The 16,381-nt window shown below is 44.4% G+C and overlaps 1 protein-coding gene across 4 annotated transcripts in view; it reads left to right on the forward strand.

Annotated features, from left to right (window-relative positions):
• Positions 1-16,381, forward strand: part of KIAA0319L (KIAA0319 like) — a 141,831-nt gene that overhangs the window by 50,696 nt on the left and 74,754 nt on the right. For all 4 annotated transcript variants that reach the window (XM_068269103.1, XM_068269102.1, XM_068269105.1 and 1 more), the window contains one exon: positions 5,905-6,422. In XM_068269103.1, coding sequence (XP_068125204.1) covers positions 5,905-6,422 — 518 coding nt within the window. The remainder of the gene's footprint in view (positions 1-5,904; positions 6,423-16,381) is intronic.

Here is a 16,381-nt window from a genome sequence, read left to right on the forward strand (position 1 = left end):
ACTCCTGTGTCCCTTGTAACCCTATGTCCTCCTGGGGTCCTCCGATGTCCCTCTGCATCCTTCTCTCCTCCCCTAGCTCCATGTTGTGCTGCCCCTCGTGTCCTGTGATTTTCCCTAATCCCCGTCTTTTCTCCCCAGCTCCATGCTGCAATGTCCCCGATCTTCTATGGGTAAGAAGTACGACAACTTCTGTTTCTACTGGAGCCGATGTTCTCGTAGGCGGGACCATGGCTCTGTTATTGGGCCGATCACTGCACTCGTTGAGTAGCATCGAGTGCAGTGATTGGCCCAATGACGGAGCCTTGGTCCTGCCCATGAGACCATCTGCTCCTGTAGAAACACAAATTCCCATACTTTTTTCCATTACTGTAGCTGGGGCTTACTTTTGGGGTAGAGTTTATATTTTGAGCATGCTCGAAATTCCTGCTAGGGCTTACTTTCAGGGGATGTCTTAATTTCAAGGAAAGGGGATAGGTGGCAGTAATGTTTCACTAGGTGAACTAGAATATACTGTTTTTCTCTCCTCCTAAAACGATAGTCTTCATCATAGCCTTATGTGCACTTCTTCTTTTCCTGGTGTTGCAGACACAGTGACAGTTCCACTTGTCATGTGACTGGCAAACAATAGTTGCTGATTATGTGTAAATATTGTATCTGGCAGTCTCCATTCTTGCAGAATAGTGCTGCTCTGTAGTTTACTTGTTAATCCCACAGGGAATCCACTTCTTTAAGTTATAGCGATGTCATTGCTGCAGCTTATTAAATGCATCATGTGTGAAGCACCAGTAGGAACATTGGGTTGCTTGTGGTTAGCACCGCTGGCAGCAGGGCCGCCATCAGAAATTTTGGGGTCCCTCACACATCATCATCCTGCTTGGCCCAATTCCCCCTCCCCCTCATGGCCCACCTACTGGCTGCTGTGCCCGCCCATCTAATCTGTGCAATCAAGTCGCAGAACGCTGGCCACTGCAGCACCACTATTTTAAACAAGCAAGCAAGTAGGCCTTGACGATTTTAGGAAAAGATTGAATGCCCTATTTCTGTCAAAAATTGTGATCTCTGTTCTTGATTTTTGATAAACAAGGATGGATCAGCACACTGATGGTGAGTATGAGTACCCTCAGTATAGTTAGCCAAGTATAGGTGCCCCCAGTATAGTTTAGCCAGCTATAGGTGCCTCAGCAAATGTTAGCTAGCTATATGTGCCCCAGTATAGGTAAGCCAGCTATAGGTGCCCCAGTATAGGTAAGCCAGTATAGGTGCCGCAGTACAGGTTAGCCAGTATAGGTGCCGCAGTACAGGTTAGCCAGTATAGGTGCCGCAGTACAGGTTAGCCAGTATAGGTGCCGCAGTACAGGTTAGCCAGTATAGGTGCCGCAGTACAGGTTAGCCAGTATAGGTGCCGCAGTACAGGTTAGCCAGTATAGGTGCCGCAGTACAGGTTAGCCAGTATAGGTGCCGCAGTACAGGTTAGCCAGTATAGGTGCCGCTGTACAGGTTAGCCAGTATAGGTGCCGCAGTACAGGTTAGCCAGTATAGGTGCCGCATTACAGGTTAGCCAATATGTGCCGCAGTGCAGGTTAGCCAGTATAGGTGCCGCAGTGCAGGTTAGCCAGTATAGGTGCCGCAGTGCAGGTTAGCCAGTATAGGTGCCGCAGTGCAGGTTAGCCAGTATAGGTGCCGCAGTGCAGGTTAGCCAGTATAGGTGCCGCAGTGCAGGTTAGCCAGTATAGGTGCCGCAGTACAGGTTAGCCAGTATAGGTGCCGCAGTACAGGTTAGCCAGTATAGGTGCCGCAGTACAGGTTAGCCAGTATAGGTGCCGCAGTGCAGGTTAGCCAGTATAGGTGCCGCAGTGCAGGTTAGCCAGTATAGGTGCCGCAGTGCAGGTTAGCCAGTATAGGTGCCGCAGTACAGGTTAGCCAGTATAGGTGCCGCAGTACAGGTTAGCCAGTATAGGTGCCGCAGTACAGGTTAGCCAGTATAGGTGCCGCAGTACAGGTTAGCCAGTATAGGTGCCGCAGTACAGGTTAGCCAGTATAGGTGCCGCAGTACAGGTTAGCCAGTATAGGTGCCGCAGTACAGGTTAGCCAGTATAGATGCCGCAGTACAGGTTAGCCAGTATAGGTGCCGCAGTACAGGATCCCCCTGCTCTCTCTCTCTCTCTCCCTCCCCCTCCCTCCCTCCACAGCGATGGCGGGTGGCCGATGCTATTACTTACTGTGCCTCTCTCCCACACAGACCCCACCTCCAGTTCCCGTCCTCCCTGTCTACAGTTTGGGGCGCAGCTTGATGAAGTCATCAAGGCGCGTGCCCTGGTACCGTGGACAGAGGAGAGCGGAACTGGTGGTGCGATCTGCGTTGGCAAGAGGCATGGTGAGCAACAGCGCCGGCCTCCCACTATCACTGCGGAGGGAGGAGGAGAGAGAGAGCGGAGGGGGGACACCACTGCAGGGGGAGGAGGTTAAAAAAACTGCAGCTTTTGACGATCATGTGGTAGTCAAAGCTGGAATCGTGATTTCAATTTTTAAACGGCATGGGGGGCTCCCTCACTCTAGTGTTTACTGCCCTGTTCAGCAGTGCATTTTCAAGCTGTAAACTGTGACCTGTCCTTAGAAGAATGGTATAGGCTGATAGCTTTGTTGCCAGAATGCATAATACCTGAATGCTAGAAAGCAAAGACATGAAGAAAATTGAAGTGGATCTCCAGCCAAATAAATTGCAGTAGATAGAACTTTTTTTTTCTTGCAGAGTAGTGAACTGTTAAATCTTCAGGATTTTTTGTTTTGCTGTTCCTCCCTTCCTCTTTCTGAGAGGATTTACACTAAACACGTGGACAGTGGCATCCACTTGACAGACATTTAAACACGAACAAAAAGTACTTTAACTGGGATTAGGCTCGATAAATATTGTAGCATGCACAAACCTCTCCTATGTATGAGGCCACATCTTTGAGTCATAACACTTGCTATGCAGTAACAAAATGTCAGAGTGAAAGGTTAGCGTGTCTTCCTGTGGACAAGCTGAGAACTGTTAAACTGTTATGCGTCCCTCCATGCAGGGTGGGTGCTGACTGATATGCAGAGGGAAAAAAAGGGTTGCAGCCCTCTCTTTTCTAGTTTATTTTGGAACTGTTGTATTACTGACCTTGATAACTCATCCAACAATGAACAGAAAACTGTTTTCCATGTTTTCCTTGTTCACTTTTTTGAAAGGGAGGGACAGAGGAGAGCATGTCTGCATGGATTTGAAATAATAAGCAACTGAATGTCTCTATGCATGATAGAAAAACAAACTATTCAAAGCAGAGAGGGGAGGAGCTTGCACATGCACACTACTTACTTACTTGGTTGGTATGGCACTCTGCCTTCCCCTTTATCTCTTCCAGCTCTGCCCCAATCCCTTCCTGTATCAGCACTTACCCCATGTTCCACCCAGCAGCCCACTAAAGAATGGTATTTATTGTAAATTCATGATCCAGCACTTAGCATCCTTGATTCCATAAGTGCATTTCACACTGCTATCCCAGTCTCTGTGTAATTTCTACCGCTACACTGATCTTACAACCATGTATCACTCATAGATCACATTGATTTCTACAAACATAAGCTAATGTGTGACTATTTCACTGGAAATGATTTGTGCCCATGGGAAAGCTGTATATTAGACTGGGTGAAGAATGCTGAAGTCAGTGGTCAGTGATATGCAGCTATTAGCTTAGTATAATAGGCACCCCTTACAGAGAGGCTGGAAGAGAAGGAATGCCTGAATTATCCTTTGGACCATTTAATGTAGTAAAATGTGAAAAAGTGTCTTCTGTTAAGGTCTGCTGGGAAGGAAGTGCTTGTAATGCCAAGACCTATGGGCTTCTAAGGACCATAGGGACTTTAAGCAAATGTTTATATGACCATTCTAGCCTGTTACATTTCTTGGGGGCAGCCTCTGAGCCTTTTAGACTTTTACTATGACAGTTGAAAGGTTCAGAGAGAACAGGTTATTCCTGACAGCAGCACTAACGGGAGTCTCTAGTCTGTATGGGAGAATATAGTGCCTCTAGTCCCCCTTACTACAGCACCGGCACTCAGTTTGCATACATGCTGAAGCCAGCAAAGCACCGGTTATCTTCTAGCTTTATACTTGGTTACAGATCTGTGACCAGGAGTAATTGGCAAGGTTATCTCCTCCATGGGTTTTAACTATCATCTGTATGCAGATGACACCCAGATCTACCTCCACACCCCTGACCTATCCACCACGACCATGGACAAGGTCTCCTGGTCTCCTCCTGCCTATCAGCCATCTCCTCCTGGATGTCCGCTAGGTTCCTGAAACTAAATCTAGACAAAACGGAATTTATGATCTTCCCACCCCGGCCATCCACGAACCTCCCAGATGTGCATGTCACTGTTAACCACACTACCATTCGCCCTACCTCTTAAGCCCGCTGTCTGGGTGTCAACCTGGACTCCGCACTCTCCTTCACTTCCCACATCCAAAACCTCACTAAGTCCTGCAACTTCCACCTTCGTAACATCTGTAAGATTCGCCCTTTCCTGACCTCTGCCACCACCAAACTCCTCATCCATGCCCTCATAATTTCCCGCCTTGACTACTGCAATGCCCTGCTGTCTGGTCTCCCTATGACCCGAACAGCCCCACTGCAGTCCATCATGAATGCAGCAGCCAGAATTATCCACTGCTCCCATCGCTCCACCACGGCAGATCCCCTCCTAGAATCCCTCCACTGGCTTCCTATCCAGTCCAGAATCAGATTCAAGATACTGTGTCTGACCTACAAATCTGTCCACAAAACCTGTCCAACCTACATTTCCGATCTTACTCAGAGGTACACACCTAGCCGCTCACTCCGCTCTTCCAATGAACTTCGCCTAACCGCCCCCCGCATCACCCAGTCCCATGCACGCCTCCAGGACGTCTCAAGAGCTGCTCTAACACTATGGAACTCCCTACCTCCACCCATTAGGGCAGCCCCCTCCTTCAACATCTTCAAGAAAGCCCTCAAAACTCACCTTTTCACTCTGGCCTACTACCCCTCACAAGTGCTCTAAACCTACAGCTGAACTCTGGTCCCCTACCATTGGTGTCCTTACCTCTCCCTCTAGATTGTAAGCCTTTGGGCAGGGTCCTCCTCCTTTTGTGTCCTACCTGATCTTGCACCTTCATTACTGTGAACTCATGCTATGCATCTGAGTGAACCTAACTTGCCTAATCTCCATGCTCCATCCAGTGACTGACTAAGCATTACCTGGTACTCATACTATGGTGTGTGATCTGGTTTTCTTGTATTCCTGTATTGTCATATTGCTGTATGTCACCCCTAAATATTGTCTGTAACCTAAATTAATGTTCAGCGCTGCGTAATATGTTGGCGCTTTATAAATACAATAAATAAATAGATATCTCAGAAGGTTTAGAGCATATGTTTAGTGTTCCTATTTAAATCCTACTCTCTGTTTTGATTACCACAGTTGTCTCTGTATAGACTCTGCTTGCAGCAGATGTGCTCTTGTACAGTTTGCAATCAATATACTTCTGTACTATATTGTACTCGCCAGCAGTCAGTGTAGGTAACACGTTATGGTTTGCAGTCAGTCTTCCCCCATATTGTATAACTGAGCTTGTGCAATACTTTTTAAGGATCTCATTATAGATACTATAGCAGCAGTATAGACAGCAAGTGATCTGAATATTCCCATCCCTTTGTGCCAAGTGGCACAGATTTGTCAATGGGCTTTGTATTGTAAAGAGTGCAGTGAGCTGATGAATTGCACTATTGTCCTGAAGGAAAGGACAGACAATGGCCTTGCCGTCACTGCAAACAGAAACCTAGCAAAGATGCACCTAAGTTGAAATAAATCTTATATTTGTTTTCTTTTCTTTCGAAGACGCCACACAGACCAGTTCTCTGACTCAACAAGGAAGAATTCTCTTTGGTTTGGGTTTACGGACTAGGGATAATTTCCACTCCTTGAAGGTGAAGGCTGGCCCACAGACTGTGAACTCCTGTCATGGTTTCTGTTGGCAGAACCACTCATGCAATGCTTTTTGGCTGTTGGAAGACACCTGCATCCTTTCTGACTGCAGGACTCCACATCAATGTCACACTATTAGGATAGACTCCAAAGACTCTCTGCTAGTTTTCCTAAACAAAGAAACCACGTCAAGGACTTCATCATTTCATCACCTGTCTGATATTATAAGCCAGGAGAAGTACAAGACTGAAGAAGTACACAGGTCGAGACTTAAAAGAGACACCCCGTTACGTGTCAATAGACAGGCTGCTGACTCTAAGGATGTCAAAGGTGATAAGGAGCAAGTCCCTGGAAATCCTTTATCGCAGAAAGATCCTTCATCAAAGAAAGAGGCTATAGCAAATAACACAGGAGAAAAACAAAAAGCAGAGGTAATGCCTTGTGTATTGATTAAAGGAGAGCTCCAGGGTATGCTATGTTATATTCATTATTAGGGATGGTTAGTGAGATCCATTGTATTGCATACAAATTAACGCAATTTAAACATGGACCACTCAGATCTTGCCAAGGTGGAATTCGAATGATTCATTTTTAAGCTGCATGAATTTGCATGCAATATAAGCGTAATACTGCATCAAGCTGGAATTTATTTGTATCTCATTGACCATCCCTATTGGTGATTGTTGTAGTTCTGTTTTAACTTTATAATATTGCTGAAAACAGCACTTTGTGACTTCACCTGGGTGATGGTGGAAGAAACCAAGCAGCATCTGAAATAGCACAGGACATCATGTGCAATGCATTTATATGTGTTGCAAGTTATTATATATTACACGCAATATGCATTAAAAAACACAAGCTTGAACTAGAAATTTAAGCCAATATAAGCAGACTTTTTAGTAACCACAAAACCATTTAGTTTTAGTTTTTCACCTTTCAACTTTCAGCGCTCCTTCCATTCATTCGCAATAACTTTATTATTACCTATCACAATGAAATTATCTATATCTTGGTTGTTTTTCACCACTATTTAGTCGTTCTTTATGTGGTACATTTAATTGTTTTATTCTAAATGCATTTTATCGGAAAAAAAATTAAAAAATGTATTTCTCAGCTTTCGGCCATTATAGTTTTGAAATAATACATGCTACCGTAATTAAAACCCACACATTTTATTTGCCCATTTGTCCCGGTTATTGCGACGTATGAAATATTTCCCTAGTACAATGTGTAGCGCCAATATTTTATTTGGAAATAAAGGTGCATTTTTTTCAGTTTTGCGTCCATCACTAATTACAAGCCCATATTTTCAAAATTAACAGGAATATACCCTCTTAACATACATATTAACCTCTTGACGACCAGCTAACGCCGATTGGCGTAAACTGGTCGTCTGCGGGTTTCCATGGAAACGGGACGGCCTTTCCATGTCCGTTCACGGAGGGTGTCTCCGTGAACAGCCGGAGAGCCGCCGATCGCGGCTCGCTGGCAAAATGTAAACACGCGGGGAAGAAATCCCCGCTGTTTACATCACACGTCGCTGCTGCGCAGCAGCGCCGTAAGGCAGATCGGCGATCCCCGGCATCTGATTGGCCGGGGATCGCCGGCATATGATAGGCTGAAGCCTATCCTTCAATGCGCAGGGCGGATATCCATCCTGCGCAGCTCACAGGGAGAGGGAGGGAGAGGGACGGAGCGCAGAGAACGCTGCGGAGGGGGGCTTTGAAGAGCCCCCCCGCAAAGCGCAGGAAGCCGGCGGCGATCAGACCCCCCCAGCAGGACATCCCCCTAGTGGGGAAAAAAAGGGGGTAAGTCTGATCGCCCTGGCATAATCCTGATCTGTGCTGCGGGCTGGAGAGCCCACGTAGCACAGATCAGACAGAAATCCACTGGTCGTCAAGTGGTTAAAGAAAACGTGTAACGAAAAAAACCTCTCCCATCCCCCTTGGTCCCACGGCGGCGGCGATAAAGCTCCCCGAACAACGGGGACGTAATATTTACCTTCCCGGCTCCAGCGCAGGCGCAGTATCGGCTCTCCGCTCGGCAATAGGCAGAAATAGCCTATCTCCGTGCGGAGAGCCGCAACAGCGCCCCCACTGGAGCCAGGAAAGGTAAATAAATCAGCGCTTATCAGCACTTGTCAGGCTTGTCGTGGGAGGATTCCGGGACGCATTGGGAAAGCCAGCACTGGACTGCCTGCAGCTACAGGGGAGGGGAAGCCTCATTGGGACCCTGAGGCTTCCCCTCCCGAGGGGATTACCACCCAGGGGAACTTATTTTGTTACAGGTTCTCTTTAAGAGTTCAGTAGCTAACGTAACTATATATTTTTTGTCTTTTTTTTTTTTTTTTTTTTTTCCCTCCCTGCAAAGTTTTTATAATTGACACGGGGATTGCGTTCCCATTCATTCATCTCCCCTCTAACGATCCCTGGCAAGAATGCGCATGGGAGCGACCTGCAGCGTTTGATTCAATTGACTATTGTCTACATCCCTGGGCAGGAACTGAAGGCCTGCAGGACGTAGATAATCCATTGTAAACCACATAAGTGATTAAGTTGGATACCAGCATGAGAGTAAAGGGAGTCTGAAGTGAAAATAAACTTATGATATAATGAATTGTATGTGTAGTACAGCTAAAAAATAGAACATTCGTAGCAAAGAAACAAGTCCATATATAGTTTCCAGTACAGGAAGAGTTAAGAAACTTCACTTTGTTATCTATGCAAAAGAGCTTCTCTAAACTCTCTGACTAATTTAGTCGGCTACGGTGCTATTTTCTGAAGTACTTATACATCAAAGAAACGGTGAAAGACAACTTCAGATAAGATTTTACTGCATGGAAGTTTAAACAGTCGTTCACTCTTCTCTATTTCATAGTTTAAATGCAGAATGTACTTTGTAAACTGCAAATATTAGAGAATGATACAATGTTATAAAAAAAACCTATATAACTAAAAATATGAGACACTTTTTGTTGCTACTAATGTTCTATTAATTATCCGTACTAAACATACAATTCATTCTTTCGTACGTTTTTTTCACTTCAGTGTTATTTAAGTCTTTAAAGAAATGATTCAGGTTATTTTATTCTCACAGGCCTGATGCACACCAAAAACCGCTAGCAGATCCGCAAAATGCTAGCAGATTTTGAAACGCTTTTTATTCTTTTTCTGCAGCGTTTCAGCTAGCATTTTGCGGTTTTGTGAAGCGTTTTTGGTGTAGTAGATTTCATGTATTGTTACAGTAAAGCTGTTACTGAACAGCTACTGCAACAAAAAACGCCTGGCAAACCGCTCTGAAGTGCCGTTTTTCAGAGCGGTTTGCGTTTTTCCTATACTTAACATTGAGGCAGAAACACATCCGCAATTCAAAATCTGCAGCAGCTCAGGAGTATGCGTTTCTGCAAAACGCCTCCCGCTCTGGTGTGCACCACCCCATTGAAATACATTACCCTAGCGGATCCGCACCCGCAAGCGGATCGCAAACCGCAGCAGAACCGCTCTGGTGTGCACTAAGCCTTACAGTGGCTGATTACCTGAAGGAGACAAAGTGGGTCAAATTAGTGATAGTGAAGTGATGTGAAACTACACTCACTGCAAGCAACCAGTCATGCCTAGGAGAATTTAAAAATAGTACAAGTAAATGCTTAAAGTGAACACAGCTGAAATTCACAGGCCTTGGATTAGTAAATTGCATACTCTGTGTACCCTACAGATGCCATATTTCCCATCCTACAGTCACACCTTTGGATTCCCCATAACATGACGCCACCTGTGTATCAAGCAGCCTTTCCTGTTTTTAAAGTACTAGGTACTACTCAATAATGCATGTGGATAATATAAATGCATGAGTTCTTAGCATTTCCTGTTGCAAGCTGCAGATACAATCTTCAAATAGACAGTACATATAGCCTTTTTTTCTTGACATATCTTATATACAACCTCTGTTCTGAAATTGGTGTGTAAAGTCTATGAGCTTTTCTATGCACCCGGGTAAATAGAAACCGATCAGTTATGTTGTTGCTTGTATTTCTAGTTGATGCATAAGCAATAGCTTTCAGTCCTGGCCTCATTAGTTCTGTAGTCCGGAATGTCCCTGGGAAAAGGAAAGGTTGGCAGCTGAACAGCTTACATGTAGCACCTAGAGGGAGGGGGTAAGAGACCTAGAGTGAAGCAGAAAGCATGCAGTTCCTTTGTTTTGTGAAGGTAGCAGAGTCTGTGGGCAATACTATGCACAGCCACTAGGTGCTAAAATTCCATATAAAGCAGACCTATCTCTTACAGCTCAACTTCAGGGATATTTAATTCCCACATAGCATTAGTGGAAAGGGTTCAGAGCATCTTGTGGCTTTACCTCCTTTATTTGAATATCCTATAGTGATGGTCCTTGGAAGGAAAGTATGTTTTTCATTTTTGTTTTCTTGTTAACTTTATTACTTAATAATTTTTGTGATTTATTTATTTTTGCAAGGAAACGGGTCCATTTAGTTGTGTAATGATAATGACTCACCGTAACCTAAAATGAAACTGAAGTAAAATTAAGCAGATGAGGTAAATAATTGTGTATAGCTCTGATTGTAAATAGGATGGGTTATTTTAGGTTTTAAATGACAACTGAAGTGAGAAGAATATGGTGGCTGCCATGTTTATTAGTGTACTGGTTAAGGGCACCGCCTTTGACGAGGGAGACCAGGGTTTGAATCCTGGCTAGGGTCGGTGCCCATTCAGTAAGGAGTTAAAGGCATGACTCCCTAACACTGCAGGGTGGGCTCTTGAGCGTGTCCCAGAGGCTGCAGCTCTTGAGCGCTTTGAGTCCGACAGGAGAAAAGCACTATACAAATGTTTGAATTACTATTATTTCATTTAAAGAACAAGTGACATCCGTGCTAATCTACAAATAAAAACACACACATATATAAGTAGATAAATACTAGTTCCACTTACATAACAAATGTATTGCACGGTCTACGTTTATGATTCCTGTGAATTTTATAAAGGAAAATCAGAGAATCCTATTCTAGATAGTTTCCATCTCGGTTACCTATGAACGAAGCTAATCCTGATGACATTTCCTCTCTCACTTGGTTTTTCTCCTCTTGCTAATTGTTTATTCGTTACCCGCCCTCCTCCCAGAGTCTTCAGACACTCCCACTGAGGTCTACACTAGGAAGTTCACGGTCTTATGTCATTAGAAGGGGGGGGGGGAATAAAGGTAAGAGGCGGACTACATTATAGATAAAAAGATCCGGTTGGCAATTAAAGGGCCAGTGCTCCTAAGGTGACTGGTTGGCAATTAAAGGGCCAGTGCTCCTAAGGTATGTGATAACTCCAAACCATAACAGCAGAAAAAGTTTTGAATGCAGGATTAGCATCTTATTCACTTAATACACTCAGACGAGTTGCTGTTAAAATTTGATTTTTATGGTCACAATCCGGCTTCAAAACAATACCAGTTACTTGGCAGCCCTGCTGTTCTATTTGGCTGCAGTAGAGTCTGAATAGCACCAGAAACAAGCATGAGCTAATTTTGCCAGATCTGACAATGGTGTCAGAAACACCTGATCTGCATTTGCTTGTTCAGGGTCTACAGCTAAAAGTAGTAGAGGCAGAGGATCAGCAGGGTAGCCAGGCAATTGGTATTGCTAAAAAAGGAAGTACCGGTAAATATGGAAGCCTCTATATCCCTCTCGCTTCAGTTGTCCTTCAAGTGCGAATTTCTAAGAAGAGTTGGCACTACAGTCATAACAAAAAGAAAGCACACCCTCTTTCAGTTTTATGTATGTACAGTAATGTATGTACAGTTTTATGTACAGTAATATGAAAAATCACCTGGTGTGTAGCAGATGCTAAAATTATTTAAATCTAACCAGAGGTGCAAAACAACACATAACAGATCCACTGTGATGTTATTTATTTAACAAAAAGGGAAAAGGGAAAATGGATAATTTGCATATTTAGTAGTAGTGCATTGTGGGTAACCACAAATGTTCATTTATAACTGAATTATTGCAAATTTCCTTCTGTTTTAAGAAGGCAATTACACCAAGCTTTGCTTTTTTAGTAAGAGGGCTTTTTGGTCCCTTTTATCCCCCTACACATTCCTAGTAGTTTGGGTCACCCTGAGCTGCTTGGTTACTCTGTTGTACTCGTCCAAGCCCAATTTCATACAGCCTTATCAATCCCTGCCATGTAATGATGAGGACCAAAGTCCGAAACAGGCTGTCTACATGTGGGTTTGATATGGCTGTGTAAAACTTAAAGCTATAGGCTTGCTATATACCAGTGGTTCTGGATGCTTGCTTGGCTTAACAAGGGCGAAAAGGGATAATTTGCATATTTAGTAGTAGTGCATTGTGGGTAACCACAAATGTTCATTTATAACTGAATTATTGCAAATTTCCTTCTGTTTTAAGAAGGCAATTACACCAAGCTTCATTTAACAAAATAAGGACAAAATGGAGACGTCACGTGTGAACAACTAAGAACACCTCATGATTCAGTAGCTTGTAAGAACATCTTTATCCACAATAACTTGAAGCAAAGGCAGATTAAGACCAGGCAGGGCCATAAGCAGAGCAATGACTTTGCAGTCTACGACCCCTCCTTCAACTACCTTCCAGATTATCAATATAAACAGTGATCATGCATGTTGAAAAATCTCAGTCAAGCATGTGACGAGATTCTGCAGTGCATTAAACTGCTGCAGAGTTGATTTGGCATTTATCCATGGGCCACACTACAGTAATTATAGCTGTGCATCGACTAAAAAGCAGAGTCTTAAGCTCAACACACACCATACAATCTTGGTTGTACAGATTTACCAAATCTATGTAGTATAAGGGCCAACAGATTGAAAATACCTTGAATAATTGATTGGATAAGCTCTTATACTACATGAAAGTGGTAAGGTTGAACAACCAAGATTGTATGGTGTGTGTTGAGCCTTAGGTGCCCCAAATGTCAAACTTAAGCTGCCATGTTTCCCCAAATAGCAGACATAGGTAGCCATGGGCCTCCATATATTGGAATTCAGTTACCATCAGAGCCGGATCATCCACAAGGGAAACCTAGGCAGTTACCTAGCGCCTGGAGAAAGTCTAGGGCTCTAGTGGATGCTAGCCCCCACAAATTCTTACTAAAAAAAGAATGGTAAAAACTGCTGTCTTGCTAGGACCCTATTTTATCGTTATACTGTTCTGGTTAACATGCCCACTACATACCAGACTGTAATCCAAGATACCAAATCTAATTAGCCATGCGCTCCCCAGATACTATAATTAAGCTGCCATGTGCTCCCACATACCAGAATTAAGTAGCTATGTGTTTCCGGATAAAATCGGGCAACAGGCCTAGGTAGCCATGTGGCCCCCTCCTCCTTTGTTAAAGGGACCCTGAGCAGTGCATAGAAATTAAAATCTGCACTTATCTGGGGCTTCCTCCAACCCTCAGTAGCCCGCAAGGTCTCTCGGCGTATTCTGGGTCCCCTCCGTGGACCCGCTGGTGGTTCCATTAAGCTGGCGACTTCAGCTCAGATGTTGAGTTACTGCGCCTGCGCAGCCCATCTGCTCACCTGACACTATCATGCGCCTGACGCTGTAAACCTCCTGCATGCGCGTTTTTTGTAAGACTGAACCGCACATGTAGCTCAGCACTTGAGTTGAAGTCTCCAGCTTAACGGAGCCGTTAGCGGGACCACGGAGGGGTCCCAGAGGATACTAAGTAACCTTGTGAGCTATTGGGGGCTGGAGGAAGCCCTAGGTAAGTACAGATTTGAATTTCTATACACTGCTCAGGGTCCCTTTAAAAGAATTAGGTAGCCCTGTGTGTATCCAGATAAAATTCAATAACCATGTATGCACCTCAAATAAAAGATTTAGGTAACTGTTTAGAGCAGGAAGCAAACCTAAGTAACTATGTGCCCCTCCTGTTCCCCTTCAAATGCAGAGTAAGCAGCAGAGCATGGTAACTTCATTCAGTCATTTCACTCACCAGTCCTGATGCTGCGCTTCTTCCTTCTATTCCAATCAGCGTGTCCTCCTGATGTCTCCCTGCTGCCACTGCCTCTATTTTTCCCTCTAGCATGAACAAATTGATGTCACCTGCACAGCAAGTTATAGGTGATGTGGCTGAGGTAAGACATGGAAGACTGGCTGTACTGACCAGAGAAAAGGAGTTGAGGAGAAATGTGATGGCAGGATAGGTGAGTTACCACTAGCATGCTTCACTTGTAGCACTTGATTGAGGGGATCCATAGGGGACAGATGGCTATCTCCCAATTTCTTTTGTTTGGTGTGTAGTACTGCTCAGACGTTTCCCTCATCCTCTATCCATAGAGCAGTACACATTGGAAGCCAAGCTGTATGTCCGTACAGTGCTCATTTTAAAAATGTTGCATACGACAGTCTTTAAACATCGTTTTGGATGATAAATATTGGAAGTCTGCTTGTAGATTTAAGGTGGCCATATAGCTAGCTATTTGGCTGTATGATCAACCATTTGATTCAATCATTTTATAGAATCGAGAGAGAATTGAGCGTGTTCCAGTATGCCCAATCGTTGAAAAGTGGCTGATATGTCGAATCGACCAAATTAGTCGATTGAGAAGGATGCAAGATATCGGTCGATCGCACAGGAATCGGCTACAGTTTACATGTCATTCGATTTTTACATTCAGAGCATGGAGACACAACAGCGGTCAGATCGTTTAGTGAAGTTGAATTGCATAAGATATTGCTTGTAGTGTGTGGGCCACTAGTTGATCGATTTTCGATCAACCATACTGAATTCTATGGCTTTATACTTTTGATTGCTTTGTTGATTGAATCAGAATTGCTATATGCATGGCTATGTTTATTCTGTGAGACCTCATGCAGTGTGGATGAGTACAGCTACCCATCACAAGCAGAACAATGGAAGATCACAGAATGTGCAAACAATGATTTAATAAAACAAGTATTTGATGAAGCTTCACTGTGTTCATTTCAATCAACAGTCAGTCAGGTGCTGAGTGAAAAATAGTTCAGATGCAAATGTAGAAAACTGCATCGGCGCTGCAGGCCTGAAGAGAGGTGAAGGTCTGCCTGGCTGCCACTATGCTTGAGCTGGTCAGTGAATATGGCTTTTGCGTGCTCTGACCTTAGAAGACTTAGCTTAGAAAATATGAAAGGCAGAGGTCGTGGCTTTAATGTGGCAATATCCAAAACTCCAATAAAATACACTATACGTGCAAATATAACCGATCATGCAAGTAGGTGCACATACCAGGTCAAAGCATGCAAACCCAAGATTTTCAAGGGGTGGGGGGTATTCCTGAAAGGTCTCCCTCAGCCACACGCAATACAGTATAATAATATGGTAGGACTGCATGCTTAGGTACACATGATGCAACTGCAATTTCCCGTCCGGCCGACAATGGGATCGATCAGGAGCAGTTTGGATACAGATAATAATGAGGACAGATGACATTGGTAATGAAGGGGTAAGTGAAGCATTCACACAGCAAGGCACAGGGCTGTGCTCATACCTGACTTTAAGTTCCCCAGAGCTGCTCCATGCTCTGTACACACTCTGCTGCTGCATCCAAAGTCAATTGTAGCAGGGAAACAAATGGGGCATTGATGTGAGCTGCAGGATACCTGCAGAAATTCTGGTGTGTCAACTTGTGCCTGTTCCCAGACACTGCACCGGCCCTGGTCTGAGGGGGCATTCTGGGCAGCTGTAATCCCCCCTTGTATTTGCCTATGGCCACATTAAAGTCATAAGAAGCAGTGCCGACCTCTGCCTTTCATCTTTTCTAAGTTCTGAGTGAAAAATTGACCATTTACTGCACATTGCAGCACGTTGAAACTTATGAAAATGAAGTGTTTTTGCCCTTCGCTGCACATTTCCTTCAGTGACCACTTGCTCTGTTTGTGATTTATTTGATCTTCAGATATCTGTCAGATCAAATCTCCCAGTGTGTGACCAGTGTAAGGTAAATGCTGTCTAAAGCCTCAGACACATGTACGAGGCATGTCACCAGAGGGGGACTCTATCCCTTGGGCAACAGTGTGGAGCTGAGGCGGTATAGATGCGTCGCAACCCGTTCGGTTGCTATGATGGGGGAGGGCTGACAGTGGCACACAAGAAGCATCACAGAGTATGTGGGGTGAGTGTGGAGAATAATGTACTAAATCCACCAGGCTTTGCTGGCCAAGGCATCGGGGGAGGCTGGGGCCGCTGTACACACACTAGAGTATCGGCAGGATTCCCTGACCTCATAAGCCAGGATACAGTTGCATATTTTCTATTCCTGTAATGAAACAACGCATCAAACAAAAAGTTGTAGATGCAGTTTAACAAAATGGTAACTAAGGGCCTGTTTCCACTACACGCAGATTCTGCATGCAGAA

This window comes from Hyperolius riggenbachi, chromosome 2, assembly GCF_040937935.1.
Source record: "Hyperolius riggenbachi isolate aHypRig1 chromosome 2, aHypRig1.pri, whole genome shotgun sequence".
Lineage (NCBI taxonomy): Eukaryota > Metazoa > Chordata > Amphibia > Anura > Hyperoliidae > Hyperolius > Hyperolius riggenbachi.